Here is a 21,589-nt window from a genome sequence, read left to right on the forward strand (position 1 = left end):
TTTTAAACGTCTGTCTCCATTTATAATATTGTCGCGCACAAAGATTATAGCTTAACTTGAATGTCTGCAGATTTCAATGATAGAGGTACTAATTGTGACTATTCCTTCATTGACCTATGGACAAAGTGCCCATCTCAACATTTCTAGTCTTCCTTCCATCTTTTCCAGTCTCCCCCTTCAGATGAGTAGTATTTTCTCCAACTGAAAAACCCTCTTTAACCCAATAAAGTGTAAACAAAGAGAAAACACAAAACAACAAAAAATCAGTGTGCACTATATACAAAGAATGAAAATATAAAATAATTTAAAACCGTATATACAAAATAAAAATGAAAATAAAACATAAGAAGGCAAAATAGTGAGGTTTAAATGGTTAGTGGTAATGTTTTGTGGAAATCCCCAAAGATTGCTTGTGTTCTCTTTTTATACCTGTTTTCACTGATAAAATCTAAGTGGATCGTACCAATTTTTATATATTTTTTTTCTAACCGTCTGTGATATGCTTTCGCTGTGTGGTTAGCATCAACACCTCATGCTACTGGTGAAATATACACAGTGCAATGCTTATTTCTCTCTGAACTGAAACCGGAGTACGTTTAGCCTAGCTAGCTAGCTAAGGTTGAGTGTCTGCACGATGTGGATATGATGCTTTGCTACATGGCTATGAGTTGAAAAACAAGAGGCGTTCAGGTGCAGACAGACATTCCACTTTCTAAGAAGCAGCATGCTGAATAATGTGTATCTAAATATTCTCTTTCTCTGATCGCGGGTCAGCGGTTTGTACAGCGATGCAGCAGCGTTAAAGGATGACGTTTAATGTGGCAATGATGCTTTTTTTCTTCTTCTTCTAGTGTTCTTTAAAAAATATGCTGCAGGTGCAAAGTGTTTGATCTGGCTTGGAGCCTAAGCTGTGTTAGATCAAACCAAGCTGCAAACAGCCGCTCTGTCTCTCTCTCCCTCCTTAGTCCCGCCTCCTGGCTTCGTCTAGCCAATCATGGAGCTGCGTCTGGATAGGTCCACGTTGCTGGAGCTTAGTCCCCTGCACTCTGAGAATCCGGGGTTGGTGTCCTAAAAAAACAGAACGGTAAATGTCAAAACTACTGTTGGACAATATATAATTGAGATGATTAGACACATTTGATTCAATGGATTATCCAAAGATAAATATTCCCATTTAGTTATTTAATTTGTCAATTGGATTTTTCCAAACTTTGCAATAGGAGAGTTTTTACAATGTTTAATTCTTACCACACACAGGCCTGGGTATATCATGTGCATTACATGTGAATACATGGACAGAGAAGTCATACCTGTGTGGTCTCCTCGGTGCTCTTGTTGAGGAAGTTGAGGGAGCTCGCTCTCTTCATTCTGAGAAAAACAAACAACAAACCAACAATCAGCCATGACCATTTAATACTCAATAACAGCATATCATATCAAATTTATAATTATAATTTTTTTAGGTAAGCACAATCAACTGGTTTAACTAGTGTTGCTTTGTTTATTACATTTCCAATCAAATATAATTTAGGTAGCTGGCTCAGCCCACATCAAGCTGGTTTCAGACTTTTGAAGCAATTTGAAGACGTTACAGCGAGCTCTGAACTTGTGTCTTTAACATTTTATATAACAAAAATGATAACAACATAATACAATCATTAGTTTCAGCCCTACACCTAACTCTTGACTCAAACACACTCAGAGTATTCTTACCCTGGGTTGCGGGGTTCTTGAGGTCCGCTCCCCTGCAGCTTCTTCACCAGCATCTCGCTGCTCCTTCTCAGAGCGTCACGAATCTTCCCAAAGGATCCACTGCGACGCAGAGACCCGTTACCATCCTGAGGACAGACAAGGAAATATAAAACCAGGTCTACATTTAGTGAAGACAAATACGGTTCAGAAGATTTCCTGTTTAGGCTCGTCAGACTATAAAGACGGTTGTTGGTTCACTCAAAAATATGACTGAAGGTTATAAAGGTCTTTCGACATTTACATGACAAATAATGACATAATTAATGTGTGGATTCAACTGCCTTGTTTGCAAAGTTGTGTTCATTAATTTATTATTTAAAGGATTATTTGTGTTGAAATACAGTTGGAATATATTTGCATCCATATGTTGAACTAACCCCGTTCCACTCTGCGTTGTCGTCGCCCTCGCTCTCCCCCCTCGGCCCGTTCATTCCCTCTCTGTTGTAGCGTCGGTCAGCCCCTCCGGCCCCCCCGTCCTTCAGCAGCTCCACAACCTTACTCTGGTTGATGGCATCAATACCCTGAGAGAGAGAGACAAAGGGGGAGAGAGAGAGAGAGAGAGAGAGAGAGAGAGAGAGAGAGAGAGACAGAGAGAGAGAGAGAGAGAGAGGGGGGGAGAGAGAGAGAAAGAGAGAGAGACAGAGGGAGAGAGAGAGAGAGAGGAGAGGGAGAGAGGGGGAGAAGGAGAGAGAAAGAGACAGAGAGAGAGAGAGAGAGAGACAGACAGACAGACAGAGAGGGAAAGAAATAAAAACAAATAAAAGTGATTGAAGGAAAAAATTACAGCCTTTTCTCAATAGCTTACACAGCATGTCTGCTATCTTTACTACCACGTACACACATTAGCTTCATGACTGATCTTTAAATCAGGGTGGCTTCATTTATTGGCTCATAAATCAAGGCTGTGTGAACTAATAAGGTTTGTTAGCTGAGAAAGCCATTGAAAGGAGCCCAGACGACTAATGCAACAGCTGTAATTTAAGCGACCAGCAGCCGTCTATGACTGTGTGTGTTTGTGTGTGTGTGTAGTTACCTGTTTACGTGTCTTGCTGGCACACTCCTCCAGTGTCTCTGCCGCCTCCAGTTTGCCCTGACGACGGTACAAAGCTCCCAAGCTCTTAAGTGTTGTGTTTACTGTGGGGCTGCAAGACAAATCAAAAGTTATTTCTTTGCATTTAATTTTTAAATGATTGTACACAGATGTTTTATGCAATACAAAACCGTTTATTTTTGTCTCTTAAAGTCCAAAAAAAGTCAAAAAAATCTAGGAGCATTTTTTATTAACAAAACATTTGATTCCTACAGGTGTCCAGTGAATGCAAATGTGTGACTCACCTGTCCACCTTGCAGGCCTTGTACCAGCTTCCATACTCTACATACGGGCCGGAGTCCTTGCGCTTATCCTGAGAGACACAGCAACAGGGAAAGAAAAGAGAGAGGTTAATAATAAAAGAGGAGGAGAGAACAGAAGGAGCCGAGTATGAAACATTACCCCATTAAAACAGCCTATTAAAAATGTCCCAGTTGTCATTTGTACAGTCTGCTGATCTCCATCATTTATATTTTTCCGTCCAATCCGTTTCCGTAATACGCTAGCTGTTGACGGAAAAGGTCAAACTAGATCAAAGTACCTTGCTCTCCTCTCTCTCCTCTGCGTGCATCCAGATTGGCTTGTTGTCATCTGAAGAAAGAAAGACAAAAAAAAAACAATCATATAGATGCGATTTGTTTACAAGAACAATATAACAAGTCGACAGCAGCACAGTACATAAAAAATTGGCCAGAAAATAACAAGGATCCCTGGAGTGACCTACATCTCAAATTGAAGCCTCTCTTTATTAACACACTGGGTTTGATTTTAAAAGACAAAAAAAAACATGGCGGCCTTTCATCAAACTCGTTACAATGTCAAATTCCTGTCCAGGCTTTTCTCTGGTGCTGGGCATGTGAGCACCAAATAGGTTTGGAGGGCTTAGCGATGGCGGTAACATTAAGCCGCTTCGTATGTTCCATAGCACCAAATTAATCCCCTGACCAGAGGGCAGCCGCAGGGAATCTAAAAGCTGAAATCCCCAAAACATGACAACCGAGGAATTAAACATTCTGGTTGATTCCTGGACTTTTCCTTTGTGAAAAATATAGGCTGAGTTCCAATACCCATAGTTCCCTGCTATTTACTATGGTACACAAATATTTAGGATGTCCCAATACATGTGGTCAGATGCAGCATGCTAAAAAATACCCTGATGCTTACTACATCCGGTCGTAACTTTTAGTGTGGAAAATCAGCAACAACAAGCAATGCGACAGATAAATGAGCAAGAGGCACATTCAGGGCGCAACGTTATGATGAAATAGATAAGTTAAAGTATGTCCCAATTGTGTGCCTACTGCATGCTAACTACCGGTACATACTTTTTATGCTTTTATAGCTGTTGTATGTAGAAAAGTAAAAAAAAAGAGTATGCGATTGGAACGCAGGGAAAGTCTCTGAAAGAATTCCCAAATTCTAACATAAAACCTGGTAGCAGCAAGGTCTGCACTTCAAATGACTTTGTGATTATGTTGTCTGATGTGCAGCGGTCAAAAGCGTTAGCTCTACTCACTATTGACGGATCCAAACTCCTTCTCGTGTGCCCGGGTCAGGATATCTTTGTACAGAGCCTCAGCATCTTTGAACTTCCCCTGTTTCAGGTAGCACGTAGCCTGGAGGGAAAACAACATTGATCATCATTAAATGTATGTGTCTAAACTGGAAAGGCTAGTTAACAAAATAAACATATCATCGCAAAATTAGAATACAGAAGAGCAGAAAATAAGCAGGATGCTGCAGAAAAGTAGAACAAAAAAGTATGCTAAAACAAACACACCACAATTGTATTACTGTATGTCAATTTATTTTTAATAGAAGGACTGTGTTCTATTGTGCATTATCTTAAGAACGTTCTCCTACCAGGTTATTTTTGGTCTTGGCCACGTTGGGGTCGTCAGCTCCCAGTTTGGACTCGTAGATCTCCAGTGCTCTCCTGTAGTAATACTGCACCTCGTCGTACTTGCCCTGGTTCTGACACAGCAGGGCCAGGTTGTTCAGCTGCTTGGCAACATCTGGGTGGTACTTTCCCAACACCTGGAAACAGTAAGACACACAATCACAAGATCATTCATCACTACATAGAGATTCATTATCCTTTGCATGAGCATGTATTCTTTACTTCAATATATTTGCTGGTTGCAAACAAACACAAAATACACTGTTGACATTAGGGGTGACCCCGAAAAGTCCACGATTTGATCGAAGGAGCCCGAATCGACTGCCAATCTCACAGTCAAATATTATTATTATTATTATTAAAATCTTTATTTAAAAGGGACAATGTACAGTTAGAACATAAATGTTGCCATTTGATGCACTATACCAGATTATAGCTTTAAGCTAATTTGCATCTGTAGTCCCTGCAAATAGTCGCAAAATTTGGTTAAGAAACAAGGATCATTCTATTCCGGCTATTTGGGGGTAATGAATGTCTGATTTTACATGGAATTGCTCGGTTTCTCCCAACAAATTATGATAAATCGCTTTTTGTGGTATAAATATCAGCCTATTAGTAACACTGTTCAACATTTGTAAATAACTCATGAGCTTTTAATCAAACTAATTAATTAGTGTGCGTGAATAAATCACAATGGTAGTGTAAGTCGCAATAAAAAAAAAATCTTATGCCAAGTCAATAAGACAAAACTATAATTGGGTGTTTCAGCCTCTTTGTCTGGTGTGGAATAAATGGAAGCCAATGATCAATGAGCAGAAACATGATTAGGCGATTAATTGACTAAAGGCAAGACTAAATTCAGCCCTAGTTCACCAATATAAATATATACAGTATAATGTGTACAAAAAACATTTTCCACATGTACTGTTGGTGTAGTGGGTATTGACCTTCTCTCTGATCTCCAGAGCTCTCTTGCAGAGCGGCTCAGCCTCCTTGTACTTTCCCCTCTTGCCGTAGAGCACAGCCAGGTTGTTGAGTGTAGCGGCTACAGCTGGATGGTCCTTCCCCAGAGTCTTCTCTCTGATGGCCAGAGCATCGTTCAGCAGGTGAGCCGCCTCCTTGTACTTGTTCTGATCCCTGGAGGCAAAAACAAAACAAGGACAGTTAAAAATATGAAAAGTTTTGATTTGAAACTTATTATAAATGTTTAACCATTTAATGTTCTCTCAACCATAGATGCCTTTATTTAAAAAATAAATAAATGTGGTACATTTTTAAATGTAAAAACTCCACAAAAACAGAAAATTTCAACAATTTCTTTTAACATAATCAAAAAAAAAATACATATACTGTATATAGAAAAAAACTGAACAATCTGATAAAAATCAACAAAAACTAAAAATATTAATAACAAAGAAGAAAATAACCCTCTCCCATTGCTTTTTTTCATTTGAGGGGAGACTAAACGTTCAATATAAACTCCCTCCTCTCTGTTCCCCACCTGTAGACCAGGGCCAGGATGTTGAGCATGGTGGCTACGTCGGGGTGGTCGTGTCCGGATGTTTTCTCCAGATCCTCCAGAGCTTGTTTACAGAGCGGCACAGCGACCTCGTAGCGGCCCTGAGACGCGTACTGGATCACCAGGTTATGGAGGGTCCTCAGACGAGCTGGGATCTCATAGCCTCCCTGCTGCGCTGCCACCTCTCCACTGGGCTGGGCTGAGAGACAGAGGGTCGGACGTCTGTTGTTAATCTATACTGTTTTCATACATTCTGCCTTTGTCAGTTTAACCCCTCCCCCTGCTTACATGTCTGTCTGTCTGTCTGTCTGTCTGTCTGTCTGTCTGTCTGTCTGTCTGTCTGTCTGTCTGTCTGTCTGTCTGTCTCTACTTATATAATTTAATCTTCTCACTTTCAATTTCAATACAATGACAAAATAAAAAGTAGATAGCTACTAAAAAAAATAAAAAGGTATTTATGTAAACAGATATCCTATTTTACCCAGGAAGGGCATAAAAAAGGTCAAATCAGTTTTTATAAACTAACTTACTACTAATGATCTTTGAAACATAATTACAGGTCTTTATACGTTACATAAAGGCAGATTTTTACATGGTATGGCGAAACGTGCAGTTGAATGTAAAAGTTTAACGAAGGAATCAAAGTGACTTAACTTCGAAGGCGCATTTCTGAGTGCTCACGTATTCATAATTGAAGAGACCTTGAGGCAAGTACTGCGGCATATACTGTGCTGTTTCGCTAATGGGGAGTTAAGCTGAACAAGCTAGACATTATCCTGCATCACATACTGTAAGTGACCTTCTCAATCTGCACTTTGTTGATAGGGATCCACAAATCCATCTACAAGGCCGAGCTTCTGTTTAGACAGCGAATTGAGCATTAACCAAACCACAGCTCCTGCTTTAAAGAAGTTCTATCTAAACTATATCACAGTTGAGGGGCTAAACTGCAGGACTGCCGCTTATACAAGGAGTTGCTTGTGTGGAAATGTACACCAACTATTAGTGCCTCAGTGTTTAAGTTACTCTTAAACTGAAGTTCAGTTTCTGTTACTGAAAGGCTTGACTGTATTGGGCCATGAGTATTTTTATTTTGACACTTCTTCCTGTACAAAACTGTTAGGAAAGCAGGAATGATTCATTTTAGCTTCATATTAACACCCTTCTATAAAATAGAATACAGTATGATCTAAAAACCTTAAACTATGAATTATTAAGGGACGTGATCAAATTCCACGAGTGAAAATGACCTTTCCGAAGACCTTTATAGCTGCAATTAAATAAACTGTGAACACATGCTTACTTCAGGGACACCATCTTACTGTGGGATTTTTCATACACTGTCTGCTTTTTACCGTCCAATGAAACGATGACTTTACACCCTTCGACTAAAAAGAGACACTGTTTGATGACCTTTTTACCATATTTCTCTTCTTTATTTCAATGCTTTCACTAGCGTTGCCTTAGCCCCTGTAAAATGAATTGCGGCTGTGTTGTATGAACCATAATAACTATCAAATAACAGTATAAAATGTTGTGGCCTATCTTCATCTAATGTGTATTGATGCGTTCTACATCTATAAACCATTGTGTGCTGCAATACGTCTGACTTGACTCATGGTTGCTCATTATTACTGGCGGAAAAGGTCGACCGTGCAAAATGACTGTGGCTACACAAAGGAAAAGCAATTATCTCTCCTTCCTGTGATCTACCACTACCGCTGACTCTCCTCCTGTTCTGAGTTTGAGAATACTTTAGACTGAATACTTTATATATTAACCAATTATGGCAAATTATTACAAACTTTATGTGCTTGTAAGGGTGTATTCACACATGCCGTGTTTAGTTCGGTTGAAACGAACTCGGGTGCACTTCCGCCTTCGGTACGCATCTTTCAGACATGTGTGAATACAGCAATCGCACTCGGGGGCGGACCAAACAAGCGCTCCGAGACCCAGCTGAAGAGGTAGTCTCGGTGCGTTTGGAAACGCACCGAGACTAGTTTTTCACCTCTCCACCCCAGAATGTCTGTCCAATGAATAAATGACCTCAGACCACGTGTGGTTTTACTTCTTAATGCTGGTTCACTTGCAAAAGGGGCAATATGAAAGTGGACCACACCAAAAAAGAAATAAATCTAAACTCTATTTGGTCTGGACCAAAGCAAGTGAACTAGCGGACTTTCCTGTGTGAATACACCCTAAATATGCTACAGCCTGTAGGTTTGGGTACTATCTACCATCCCTTCCATAATATAGACTCACTTTGAACTGTAGCTGATAGAATAAGTAAAAAAAAAGAAAAGATTACACACAAACTATTGTGATAATAACTGCTTGCTTTACTCATTGGTTAAGCATTTGCTGGTTCCAGCTTCTGAAATGTGAGGATTTGGAATCTGTAGATGAACTGATCATGAGAATAATCCTTCTATAAACTGTGTGTATGTGAGTGAGTGAGTGAGTGAGTGAGTGAGAGAGAGAGAGAGAGAGAGAGAGAGAGAGAGAGAGAGAGAGAGAGAGAGAGAGAGAGAGAGGAGAGAGAGAGAGAGAGAGAGAGAGAGAGAGAGAGAGAGAGAGAGAGAGAGAGAGAGAGAGAGAGAGAGAGAGAGAGAGAGAGAGGAGAGAGAGAGAGAGAGAGAGAGAGAGAGAGAGAGAGAGAGAGAGAGAGAGAGAGAGAGAGAGAGAGAGAGAGAGAGAGAGAGAGAGAGAGAGAGAGAGAGAGAGAGAGAGAGAGAGAGAGAGAGAGTCATACCTGGTCCCTGGTCATCATCATTGGGGAACAAGTCATCCAGACTGTCCTTTGATGTGTCTCCTCCACTAGAACCTCCCCCTCCTCCATTTTGGCTCTTCTCCTCGGAGGGCGAGACGTCGTCGTCAAACTTCTTGATCTGGTTCATGAACTCCAGATGTTTCTTCTCCTCCTCCAGCTGTGCCACGCTCTGCTCACTGCGCTGGAGCTTGTGCTGCGTCCCCGCCAGCTCGTCACGCAGCCACTGGTTCTCCTGACAGAGCCGACGCACCTGGGCACGCAGCTTCTGCTTCTCTGACTCCACGGCAGACAGGTGGCTGGAAAGGGCAATGATCACCTGGTGTAAGGGGACAAGGGAAAGAGAGAATAGAATGATTTTTTTTGATAAAAAATATTTTTTTTTATTGGTATTGGTTCTCTTCCATTTCTTCTATTCTTATCTGTGGGTGTTTGGTTGTTAATTGATGGTTATATATGGTTTGTGGTGAGGTATGTCATGTGTATTGTTTCTGTTGTTTGTTTTTGGGTTGGTGGAATCTATGACTTCCTTTGTGGAATAAATAAATAAATAACATTTAAAAAATAATAAAAATTAAAGCCTATTTCCTAGCCTATCACACTTTTTCTTTGATATAAATATTTCAAATGCATTATCGAATACTACACAGACTACACATAGCTCCTCAAATAATAAAAAAATAATATCTGAGAACATCCTCCCTGTGTGTGAAATGTAAATGCTAAGTGGAAACTTCTATGCACAAAAACTGAAATGTTAAAATATGGCAATTATTTTACCTAAATTATTAGCAGCTTCTTGGTTTCCCATACAACTACAACTCTCTCTCTCTCACCTGAGCCTCTCCCAGGCCGAGCTCGATGGCCTCCAGACTCTTGCGCAGCAGACCAGACTTCTCCTGCTGGCCTGGGGGCTGCTGTGTGCAGACGGGGGGCGGCTGGGCGCTGGAGCAGTCCAGCAGAGAATTGAGCAGCTGGGCGTGTTCCCCTCTCAGCGTCTCCAGGCCCTGCATCACAGCCTTAGTGTTGAGCACGATCTCATCCTGACTCAGGCGCTCCAGGGTCTCTTCACGTGGATACACCATGGTGGACATTAGCCTCCGGTCAGACACACTGTGGGAAACAGGGGGAGGAAGAGAGGTAGAGGCTTTTCATTCATCTGTTCTACAATTTCAAAGAGCTCAGCAGCTAAGGAAGGGTTTCCCATTTCATTACTAGACAACATAGCCCTTGGGTAGCTAGGCTAGATGGAAAGCAATAAGGTGTAGGTGTGTGTGTGTGTGTGTGTGTGTGTGTGTGTGTGTGTGTGTGTGTGTGTGTGTGTGTGTGTGTGTGTTTGTGTGGGTATGGGGGCTGGTATTACTCCTGTTGTGAGGCATTTTTCTGTTCACACAATGACAATGATGATATTGTGGGGACTACCTGTGTGTTTGTGAGTGCGTGCATGCATTTGCAGTATACGTATAGTTAAAACGTGTTCAGTTCATGACAAGAGGATCCATCTGATCTCTAAGCAGCAGCTGCCAGTGAGCAGTAAAGCCAATTAAAATGAGTCACTCAACAGATCTGCTGTTCCAAGACAGTTTCCACGGTCAGGCTAATGCCATTGACACCAGACAAACCTTATTTCAGCTCCTGCGTCAAAATATTTTGATTACCTCTCTGACCACTATTCTTTGAGCGATGTAGTTGCATTTCTTCTGTCCTACAAATGTTCCAAAATGCTGAATCTACATTTTTCTTTAACCATTACCACTAATTTTCCATTTTATTTCACCACCTTTTTCAATAAAACAGCAACTTTTTTAAGCTCTTTGTGTCACGAAATCCTGGTTTGCATTATTGATGATTTCAGAAGCAGTGTGGGTGATATAATGGTCTATAAAAAGAAATGATTAGTCATTACTAGTCATCATGAGAAAGTATGATGACCAAACGGATACAGATAAAGAGGCGTTCAATGTCCACCTATTCAGCGACAACATAAAGATACATTCGTAATTTAAGGTTAAACTTCCGTTGCCTAGTTTAGGAAAAGGACAACAGTGTTTACCCTACCATTGTTTTGGTGGGGCCTGTTCTTAAGCCAAATAGGTGACATTTTGAAACGACATATCTTTGTTTAAAAAACTTTTATTTTAAATAATGTTTTAATTTTGTATTAAAATTGTAAAAAACAAAATTGTAAAACGAGTTTCTGTTATAAAAACATGGTCGTAAAGAATTGATGTTGTATAAAATAAGGATGGGGTTTGATGGTTATGGAACTTTCTGGATATTATTTCAGACCTATTATTTACTATCTATGTTTCAGACGTCGGCTAGTCAGTCCAGGCAGAGTGATGTGGCCTTAGCAAATGGTCTAAATATTGAGCAGCTGTAACAGAAACCCGTTGCAGCGGCAGAGGGACAGAGGAGTCAATTGTGCAGCATCGTGACTTTGATGGCAGAGGTGCACCTGTTCTCCTCCCTCTCTCTCTGTCTCTCTCTCATCCTTCTCCCTCTCTCTCTCTCTCTCTCGCTCTCTCTCTCTCATTCACCCATCCTCCTCTCCACCCCCCTCCCATCCGCCTCATACACTGACTGCAATGCACCAATATTCACACTAACCTTTTAAGTCCCAAGGTTTGCAAACGCAGCTGTCAGAAAAGGTGACGCGCCGAAATGAAAGTAATCGCTTATTGGTGCATCCCGGAAAAGTCTATTTTTTGGTTTTAGGGCGTGAATAAATAAATGAATGAATGACGGTGGGGGCCTGTGACCGGGAGGGGCGGCAGGGTATGGATTTGGCAGCGTATCAATGAAGGTGACCCACGATGGAAAGCATACACAAAATATTATAACACGAGGACGAAGCTATAACGAGACGATTCCTTATATAATCGCCATTCCCTGCGTTGAAATGGCTGGTTTCCGAACATGTAGGCTACGTAAGCTGTTTGTAAACAGTGCAGGCCCGAGCACCAAATATGTTACACAATACACACACACACACAGCTGAAGTACATTATGCTATTTAGGCACGGTTGAGAATATAAAATTGCACATTTAAAAAGTGCTATTTCGTAATCAAACGCAGTGGCAAGTGGTGACTGCAGATGACACACATACGGAGCTCGACAATGAATGGTGTAACGGCACGTTTGATTTCACAGCTTGCTTACAAAGAAACCCGTCTATGTTAAGAACTGCGACTGCAAGCTAATTTGAATATCATTTATGATATAGTTTTGCATTACCTTCATCGAAGACAAGTGCGATGCTTGTTGGCCCTCTAACACACAAAGCGGCAGGACAATGTTGTGATGCTCCAGAAGGACCAAGAATCAAGTTTACGAAGGTACAAACAAACTACTTCCGGTGGTGTTTTTCCAAATTAAAACCAACATTTCGCCACATAAAGTGCAGACAAACACAACAATGCAGCTTATCAGAAAACTAGAAATGATAGGAGTAAATGAAAAAAGTGTAATTATAATTTCTCTTTATTAAATGAATTGACGTTAATGTGTCGTAGTTATTATTACCGCTAACAGCTAAATTAGAGTTAGCTCTACTTTGAAGGACGCCGGGTGCTATGAACTACCCTTAGGTTAGGTTACCTGTCTTGTTAATTTCAGGCTTCTTCTCACGATATTTTGCATTGCCAGCACTATGCTCACCGAAATAGCTACCAAAGCACCTCGTTTAATGCGATTAATGCTGGAGTTTGTGACTTAGCTACCTTAGCGAGCTCCTACCAGTAACTACGGTAACTTACCTAAGTTGTCACTTGACAACAGATAGCGAGGAAGCTCTGTGTCTACAGTGTTAGCCGTAGTCCTTCTGTTCCTTCTCACATAAAAAAATAAATAATTCAGTGAAATAATAAAGTGATGCTGTAGCTTCAAATGTGACAGCTGGGAGACGAAAAATGGCTGTTCTCCCAGAATCTACAACCAAAGATGATTTGAGATGTCAAGATGATTCACGTCTGGCATTTTGCAAACGGGGGCGGGAAATTGTCAAGCGCATGCGTAAAGTAGAGGAACTCATTAGCATAAACTAAAGTATTGATTCTCAAGGAGGCTAAGTAACGTTATTTCACCAGTCTTTCTCATAGATATAAATACACACACATGTATTTATATCTATGAGTCTTTCTGTAGAGAATACACATTTCCCTGCAGATTTACGTCTTTACGCTTACCTAAACTGCTATCACTTGGGTCTTTAGCCTGGTTTGTATTTAAATAAAGTAGCTCGCTAATTTCACCTTCAACATGGATGCTAGCCAAAAAGGAAATAAATACATATATAGCCTAAAAGAAATAATAAAGATTTAGCAGGTTTTTCAAAGAGGATGTTCTTGGAAGAGAACCATCTTGCTTCGCTCATGCTCTTTGGGTTCTGCTGTCAGCAGGTGGCACTATTTATTTACAGTATCACCTTCAGAAAGTCAGTTAATCAGTAATAGTTTATCCCCAATAAAAAAGCTATTTTATTAATCTCATTCTCAATATGTGTTACCAGATTTAAATTGAGGATGAAATGTTCCAATTATCTGGTGTAATTGCAACAATAAAATCGATGTGTTTTTTTTCCTGCAAGATCAGTGAAGGGGGGAATATGATCTTTTCCCTTTTTTTTGCAGGACATTTTTTGTTCCATGACAAGATTTTTTTCTGTTAGTTTTATTTGGAAAACACTATCTGTAAAACTAGTGTTAATTGCAATTTTACTACTATTTAAAGTAAGAATAAATACGTTATATTAGCCTCAAACACACACAAAAACATACATACGGTTTCTTTAAAAAAAAAACATGAGACTGAGGTACAAATCAGGAATATTTTTATTTAAAAAAACAAATGAAACAATAAAACACTTTCCATCCCACATCTGTTTGATTCGACAAAAGTAATCATGAAAAAAGCAGTACAATACAAAACATGTCAAATAAAAAACAGAAGAAAAAAATGAACAAGAATACAATATAACAAGTACTATCTGATATGTACAAGCGTTATTAGTTTATTTTAATAATTATTGTTATAGGCAAAAAGGCAAAAAAGCTCAAGACTGCTGCTGAAGAAGAAACAATGGCAAAATGTGCAAAAATACTCTCCACAAGTTTAGGCCGCTCGTCGGGGAGCAGAAATCTACTGCTTTTTCGAATAGGCAAAATCCCGTTCCCGTGACGACAAACAGCAAATGTACAAGCTGTGTGTGTGAATAGTGGGGACGGGGTCATTTAAGATTAGTTCACAAAGACACTGCTGATCACTGACAGACATTGTTGACGGGCCTGAACAGCTCCTAATCTCTAACCACAACTAGTTTAGTAAAAAGGACAGAGAGGAACCATCGTTAACACCGTCACGAACACAGACAGTACAGGTAAAAACACAGGAACAAGGTCAAGACTTTTACACACTGAACAACCAGAGTTTGCTTTTTAGGTGACTTTAGAAAAACATGTAAACGGTAAGTGTGAGGGGAAAAACGGTGAAGAGAAAAAGTTGCAGAATGTAGCCGTGATTTAAAATAATAATAATTTACTGAAAATAGTTTTTTTTTGTGTTTCCCCAAAACATTGAAATGATGACTTTCGAACAAGGATCACTTTGTTGTTAATGTGTTGACAGTTTTCAGCACCCAACCGCCCACACACTAACACAGACACACACGCAAACACAAATCTGAATATAATCACAATTCCTTCACATTTTAATTTGGCAGTGTTTTTGTTTGTATTTCAGTGGAGTACTAGTTCAGTTCAATCAGTGTTCCGGACAGGCAGTCAATAAAATATGACTTAATACGATTTAGGAAAAGTTGAAATTGTTGTAATAATTAGGCTAACGACACTACAAGGCAGAGAGTTTTGGATTGGTTCACAATGTCAAGTTCACAATCCCTCCATGGTTACAGTATACGTATAGAAAATGTCATTCCAAAACCTTCGAGAAATTTTGCAAAGATTTTTTTTCCCTTCCTAAATCTTTTTTTCCAAATAAAAAATAAGCAGTACTCGTTTATAATAAATCAAACCTTCAAAGTTGTGACTAATGACCTTATTAGAATAATATTAAATACATACTAAAGGTACTACGGTTAAATCCTAATCAATAGCAAAGGTCTTAAGATCATGTTTGTTTTCATAACAGCAAATTACCCTTACTTCTATGCCATTTTAAGTCAGTATTTTTTTAAAGTTAAAGTATAGTTTTAGATTTTGGAATTAAATTATTAGGGGACTTCAACAACTCTACAGTTAATCAACAGTCACTCACTGATATTCAGGAATTTTTAAACCAGACAGACAGTCTGGTTTTAAGAAACACAAGTGAAGGAAAGGTACAGGTTTCTAGAGGGGGGTGTTCGAGAGGCCCACTGTTTGTATTTTGTTGTTTACACAAACATTTGGAGTAAAGTATCCAAACTTTCTGTCTGTCAACTGTTTTAGGCCGAATAACACCAAATGGTCATATCATAGTGACACATAACAGCACATGTAAACTAAATTCAATACATTCAAATATTTGGAATCAACACTACTATCCATCGACACTTAACCGAATGTGGGTCAGGGGTTCCAGCTAACAAATGAGTCGACCCGAATGTGAAACCTTGTGTAACAGAGTTTGAGACGACCGTAACACTGTAATATCAAGAGAGAGAGGATTAAAAAGAACACACGCTATAATGCATTTTCAGACAAACAAAAACAATATGAAAAAAATAAAAAATAATTAAACATTGGCATTGACAACCTAAAAAAAATAAAAATATTTTGCTAATACTTTACTGGAGAGGGTTACAGTGTAGGTGACACAACGTCCAGTGAGCTTTGCAATTAGATAAATAGCTTTCAAAAACGATTATAATAAACCACTGTTGCACCGAAGTTGAATATCAATAAAACCATTTCAATAAAACTTTATCCAATTTTTGTGATTTTGTTAGGTGATGGGGGAAAACATCTACAATGCACCTTTTGTGCCAGGCTACAAAGTAAAACAGATGGCAGCTTTTTGCAACCTTACTCTGATCATCAATGATCAATGATGTTGATAATGACCACACCATCAACACACAGTGCTAACACACACACCCACAAACCGATTGCATGCCCTCCGTCACATGGTAAAAAAGGTATTCTTCCTATAAAGTGATTTGTTTTTAAAGTTTCTGACCACATTACATGTATTTCAACACACACACGTGTAACCAGTTACCGTACACTCACTTATCACCTCACGATATCCAAGAGAAAGTATGACGCAGACCTGTGCCAAAATAACTTAAATTGACCCAAATACTTATTTTATTTAACTCTTGATAAAAAGAATAAAGCATATTTGGGAGGACAGCTAGAAAACATTGTGCTTTATTGCAGGTCTTTCACTAGATACCCTTAGATTTCCCCAGCAACCCGGCAGAGTTTTTGGACTGTTTAATGATGCATTTGGTTAGCTTGTTTGTTAGCTCTGGTCCTCTTAATGCATTTTTTTTTAACCAGCTGTACTCTGCAAACACCCAGATGTGTATTTATAAGTGCATAGCAAATGAGAAGATAAAGAAAAACTGCCCTGATATCCTTACAACTCTTCACAGAAACATTACACTATGCACTATCACAAAACTGCTTTAAAAAGGGAACTTTAACTTTTTTATCGTATATGAATTTTTCTTATTTTGCACGAGAGCACAATTAAAAAAAAAGACACTTCTTTTAATAGATACAATTTTTTTTCTTTCTTTAAATATCTTAAATCATATAATAGCCCTTAAAATAAAATACTTAAAAATAAGTAGGGGCCTGTTTTGTTTTGAAGGGCATGTGTACTGTTGATGTGAAAAGCTTCATCACATGCAAACCATCTATTTGAATGCATTTGTTGTTGCGGAGTAGACCCGACATTGTGTTTTCACTTGCTGATGCAAAACACTGAAGCCCTGTTGCATTACTTTTTATTATTTTTTTGTTATTTTGAGTAACTGTTTTCTTCCGGCACATGAGTGAATGTATATGTTAGTTTTGTAGCATGCACGGTGTGGATCAGGTATGAAACGGGTCAAAAGGTTGAGGTTACTGCTTGAAATCGGTGAGTTGTTGCATGCTATTGCATTCCATAGAACGGAAACGTAAATGGCAGTAAGCTTAATAAAACTTGTGCTGTAAGCCCCTTGTAAACAAACACACAACACATACACACACACACACACACACACTGTACATTCACGTGTGCATGCGGACTTGCCACGCACACAAACACACACCTAAAAGGGGCCATTAAAGTGACTAGTAACAGCTCTGCACCCTAACACTTCCTACCTCCACCTCCTACTCTTCCTCTCATTCCCAAAAGAGAAACAAGTCCACTTTAGCCAAAATAAAACTAAAGAAACAGCTGTTCAATTTCCTCCATTTTGGGGCATCTTTGCACCAAGGTTGTGACAGAATATCGAGGGGAAGTCGAAGGTCTAGTTCAGGGTCAGTGGAGTAGGTAGGTAGCAGGCGCTCGCCCCTAGGACGGGGGCTTGCTGTAGCCGAACAATCCAACAGGTAAGTATTTGACATGAGTGGGCCACTGGGCAGCAAGCTGGAAGAACTTGACCTCGTTCCACTCCACTCCGTCTATGGACACTGCAGGACACACACAAATGAGAAGCAAAAAGTCAGCAAAAATAACAGAATGACAGGGAAGTCAAACCTTAAAGGTAAAGTCAGCGATTTTAGTGAATGCTTGTTGTCAAAATAATTTTGTCAAAACTAGTGAATATCTCCTCACGATCCACTTCCTACTTGTACCCTGTTTGCACTGAAAAAAAAATCTGGTTTTATTTAACCCGCCTAGGCTCTGTAAACTGACACGTAAACAAAGGGGGCCCAACATAGCTAGGAACACTCCTGTTTACAGAGCCTAGGCTGTGTATTAACATTTTCTTGGTGATTATGATAAACAAGCATTGTCCAAAATAAATTGCTGAATCCATCTTTAATAGGCAAATGAAGTGAAACAAAGACACATAATAGCCTAGTTACTAAGTGTCAAAAAGGGCTTTTCTTTTAAGAAACCCTCTAGAACACTCACAAAACAGGTCACGACTGACCCTCGTAAGAAATGGATTGTCGTATACAAATATTTGACTGCAAAAATTGTTAAATCCATAGATATTTTTAGACACACATAAACCTAAAAATAACTAAGAAATAACCTAAATATGACAGCTTTCAAGTTTGACATGGTATCAGTGTGGACGTTGCTTAACCTATGAGAGGAAACTGGATTTGAATATCTTGACGCATCTAGGAAATACAGACCTATGAACACATACCTTAAATATTGCATTGGGCATATTACACTAGGCTATAAAGGAAAATGAAGGCACAGAACTGCCACAATAACAATGGCTGGGTTTAGTGGTTACCTTTCAGGATGGTCTGTTGCTGCTTGGCGGAGCAGATGAGTCGGCTGATGCCTTCAATGACCTGGCTCTTTGAGTCCAAGTCCTTCTCCTTCGGCTTCTTTCCCAGGAAGATGGTGGGAACTGAAGAGAGGGGAAGACATTTTGTTTCTGTCCTAGTTGAGTGAGTGTAATACAGGTATTTCCTAATAATTCTAAATTGCTCCACACTTACAAACAATGTATCATCACTTAATCATCATCTAAACTACAGCGCAAGCTCTCGATCACACACTATCTCTTCAGATATAAAGTGATGTTAATATCAATACAATCCTTAATAGTTTCATATGGCACTATGACCTAGAACATGGAATTAATATCCTCTCTAATCTCCACTCTGATTTTTAATTTTTATTTATTAATTTAGTTTTTAAGGATCACATATCAAAGAATATACAATTCTACAAATACAGAACAAATGAAAAACAGACAAAATACAAGCAAATAAAAATTAAAGATATATAAATCATTTCAACCCTGGATTTCTAATATGGATGTTATGCTGGGTAATCTTACACTGCCATCACACCTGACACAATTTCAACTATGCAAACACCTTGCTTGGTGACTTTCAATTTGAATTCCTCTTGATCGTTATCTCACACTTATGGACAATGTAATATAATGGAATGATATAAAGGGGAAGCCCTCTGTCACACACTAGTATCTCTTCATAGATAAAGTGACATTGACATTAATAAAATCCTTAATCGTTTCATTGTGTGCTTCGACTTGGGACACTTAAAATGAGTATCCCTCAAACATGAATTCTTCTGCCCCTGCTCTCACCTTTCTTGTTCTTCTCCTTGGTGACCACAGTCATTGCCATGGTGCTGCTATGGGCCTGTGTGTCGGTGCTGCTGCCCCCTCCTGGCAGGCGGCTGACCTGCAGTGAGCGGAAGGCGCTCTTCAGAGTGTTCTTACAGCCCGTGTCGCGCCGCTCGCCCTCACGACGCTTCTCCGCCAGCGAGGCCAGCCAGTAGTCCACCTGTAGGCCTATCGCGTCCACACCGTGAGACATACTGGGACTCCTAAGCACAGAAAGAAATGGCCAAAAATAAAAACGAGCTGAGGGGTCTTTACACAGAGAAGTCCCTACTGCAAAAAGGTAGCCTCTGCAGCAGTATCTACCAAACTGACTTTAAATTCAAAAGTATTGGGGGAAAAAAGTTGGAATCCATTGTGAATTTTGTACATCGTGTTCAACACTGGAACAAATGTATTGAAAAAACATGACATTTAGGTGCTTTGTGTTAAACAGATTATAGAACAAATCCCAATGTCACATGTGATGTCTTAAGTTTTTAATGAAAAAATTAAATGTCGGCACTCTAAATGAGTGAGGAATTAAAAATAAATAAATACATAAAGAATAATAAAAAAGAATAAATATGCATGTCAGTGTTACCCCTGTACTGCCAGTACACTGCCCATGGAGGGAGAGGAGGGGGGCGTAGCAGCCTCTTTGATCATCCCAGTGGGGGAGCCGTGGGACGGGGGAGACGTGGAGGGGACAGCCAGGCTCACAGACACGCCCTCTTCTGTGTCTCCTGGGCAACAAGAAAACAAAATGAGCACACAATCGATAGAACCAAATCCAATCTAATCTAATTCATCTTAAAGTGTTAAATCTAGTTCCAGACACTCACCGGTCGGAGACGGACTAGACTCGATGAGGCCGACCTTCACCACCTGGAAAACAACAGCAACATATTGAAACGATCAGCGATTATTCATCCATTTAGAATTCTATGCCATCCGACTGCAGTCCCATGGAGAAGTACATTTTTTGTGAGTGAAATCTTACCCCTATGAAAGGAATAAACTTCTGGTAGGAGTCTTCATCTCGCCTGCAGACAGAGCGAGAGAGAGAGAAGAACATTAAAGAAAACATACTGTGAGAAGGTCTGTTGTGTTGTGTTTAGCTTCCCGGCTGTCACTCACGTCCTGTGTTTGCAGGTGAGCATGGCCTCAGCGATGGGCAGCTGGTGTGTGACCGTGGCCTCGCTGATATACGCGGCGATTCGTCCCGCTACGTCCAACTGATCTGGAGGGGGATGGGGAAAAAACGCAATTCAAATGTTTTAATTTATTTTTTAAAAAGAGACGCAATTCAAAATGTAATGTATTTTTCCCAATTGCACTTAAGTTTTGAACTTGTATTTTGTCTTCATGTGTTATGTGCTAACTATAACTGTGTAGCCTACTGCTGTCCATCTTGGCCAAAATGTCTCTCTTGAAAAAGAGATTTGTGGGATGTAATAAAATGTGAGACAAAGGGACAAATCTGTGTTTTATGACAGACGTTGAACAAGTTTGTCTGTACCAGTTTGTGGCGGTTCGTTGCGGCTGAACACATCTCTCCATGGCCCGTCCAGGAAGGAGGAGCTGTAGCGGTTGTCGAGGGCACCGAGGTGCTTAGCAACTGGATGGGATCCTTAAAAAAAGAGTGTGGTGTTAGAATGAAGCAAGGGACAAAACATTTTAGTATTACAAAAAAATAAAAAAATAAAATAAAGTAAAAAAAACTTTGCCACAGGATGACTCTGCAAAAACAGGTGTTTTTATCGCCATGGAAACACAGGGTTAGTTACCTAGAGGCACGACCAGGATCCGCATGTGGCTGAGCCAATCAGACGTCTTGTTGGCGAGCTGAGTGACAAAGAACTGCAAGATGGCGCCCAGGTAACTCTGACTGCCCACCGCAGCCACCTTCACCGCCCGGGGCATGGACGAGTTACAGTTACAGCTATAGAGGGAGAAAGAGAGAGAGAGAGAGAGAGATGGGGAAAGAGAGAGAGGGGGGGAGAGAGAGAGAGGGGGAGAGAGAAAGAGAGGGAGGGAGGGAGAGGGAGGGGGGAGACAGAGAGAGGGGGAGACAGAGAGGGAGGTGGAGGGGAGAGAGGGGGAGAGAGAGAGGTGTTATTAGAAAAGTGTGAAATTTCATTATACCATGAATGAGAGGTTGAGAGACGTTTCTTTATGACATCATGAAAGCCATCTGTAACCACTGACACCTGGACATCAGGACGGAGTTATCTTTAATAGTTACGTCTAAAAGAAATGACAGAAAACTGTAAAATAGGCCATTATCATCTGACA

General features: G+C 40.0%; 2 protein-coding genes across 3 annotated transcripts in view; both read right to left on the reverse strand.

The window, feature by feature from the left end:
* Nucleotides 1-937: 937 nt before the first annotated feature.
* klc2 (kinesin light chain 2) lies at nucleotides 938-10,125 on the reverse strand (the record flags this gene model as incomplete). 2 transcript variants are annotated; one of them, XM_080051581.1, is made up of 13 exons in its annotated part: nucleotides 938-1,068; nucleotides 1,311-1,368; nucleotides 1,714-1,838; nucleotides 2,130-2,273; nucleotides 2,786-2,894; nucleotides 3,088-3,155; nucleotides 3,384-3,433; nucleotides 4,359-4,458; nucleotides 4,706-4,879; nucleotides 5,690-5,879; nucleotides 6,244-6,460; nucleotides 9,017-9,350; nucleotides 9,868-10,125. In XM_080051581.1, the coding sequence occupies 13 exons, from the start codon at nucleotides 10,123-10,125 to the stop codon at nucleotides 985-987; spliced, it is 1,911 nt and encodes a 636-aa protein (XP_079907707.1). In that variant the 3' UTR covers nucleotides 938-984. The 2 variants fall into 2 exon arrangements, with proteins under 2 accessions (XP_079907707.1, XP_079907706.1); XM_080051580.1 differs by having other exon boundaries at nucleotides 2,130-2,339.
* A 3,826-nt stretch (nucleotides 10,126-13,951) lies between these two features.
* Nucleotides 13,952-21,589, reverse strand: part of pacs1 (phosphofurin acidic cluster sorting protein 1) — a 52,649-nt gene continuing 45,011 nt past the window's right edge. The window contains exons 16-24 of the mRNA XM_080052092.1: nucleotides 21,082-21,236; nucleotides 20,814-20,924; nucleotides 20,432-20,534; nucleotides 20,295-20,337; nucleotides 20,137-20,179; nucleotides 19,896-20,037; nucleotides 19,277-19,518; nucleotides 18,449-18,568; nucleotides 13,952-17,663 (exon numbers count right to left, since the gene is read on the reverse strand). Coding sequence (XP_079908218.1) covers nucleotides 17,545-17,663; nucleotides 18,449-18,568; nucleotides 19,277-19,518; nucleotides 19,896-20,037; nucleotides 20,137-20,179; nucleotides 20,295-20,337; nucleotides 20,432-20,534; nucleotides 20,814-20,924; nucleotides 21,082-21,236 — 1,078 coding nt within the window. The 3' untranslated portion in view covers nucleotides 13,952-17,544. The remainder of the gene's footprint in view (nucleotides 17,664-18,448; nucleotides 18,569-19,276; nucleotides 19,519-19,895; nucleotides 20,038-20,136; nucleotides 20,180-20,294; nucleotides 20,338-20,431; nucleotides 20,535-20,813; nucleotides 20,925-21,081; nucleotides 21,237-21,589) is intronic.

Source organism: Ammodytes marinus (assembly GCF_949987685.1).
Source record: "Ammodytes marinus genome assembly, chromosome: 23".
Taxonomy (NCBI): domain Eukaryota; kingdom Metazoa; phylum Chordata; class Actinopteri; order Uranoscopiformes; family Ammodytidae; genus Ammodytes; species Ammodytes marinus.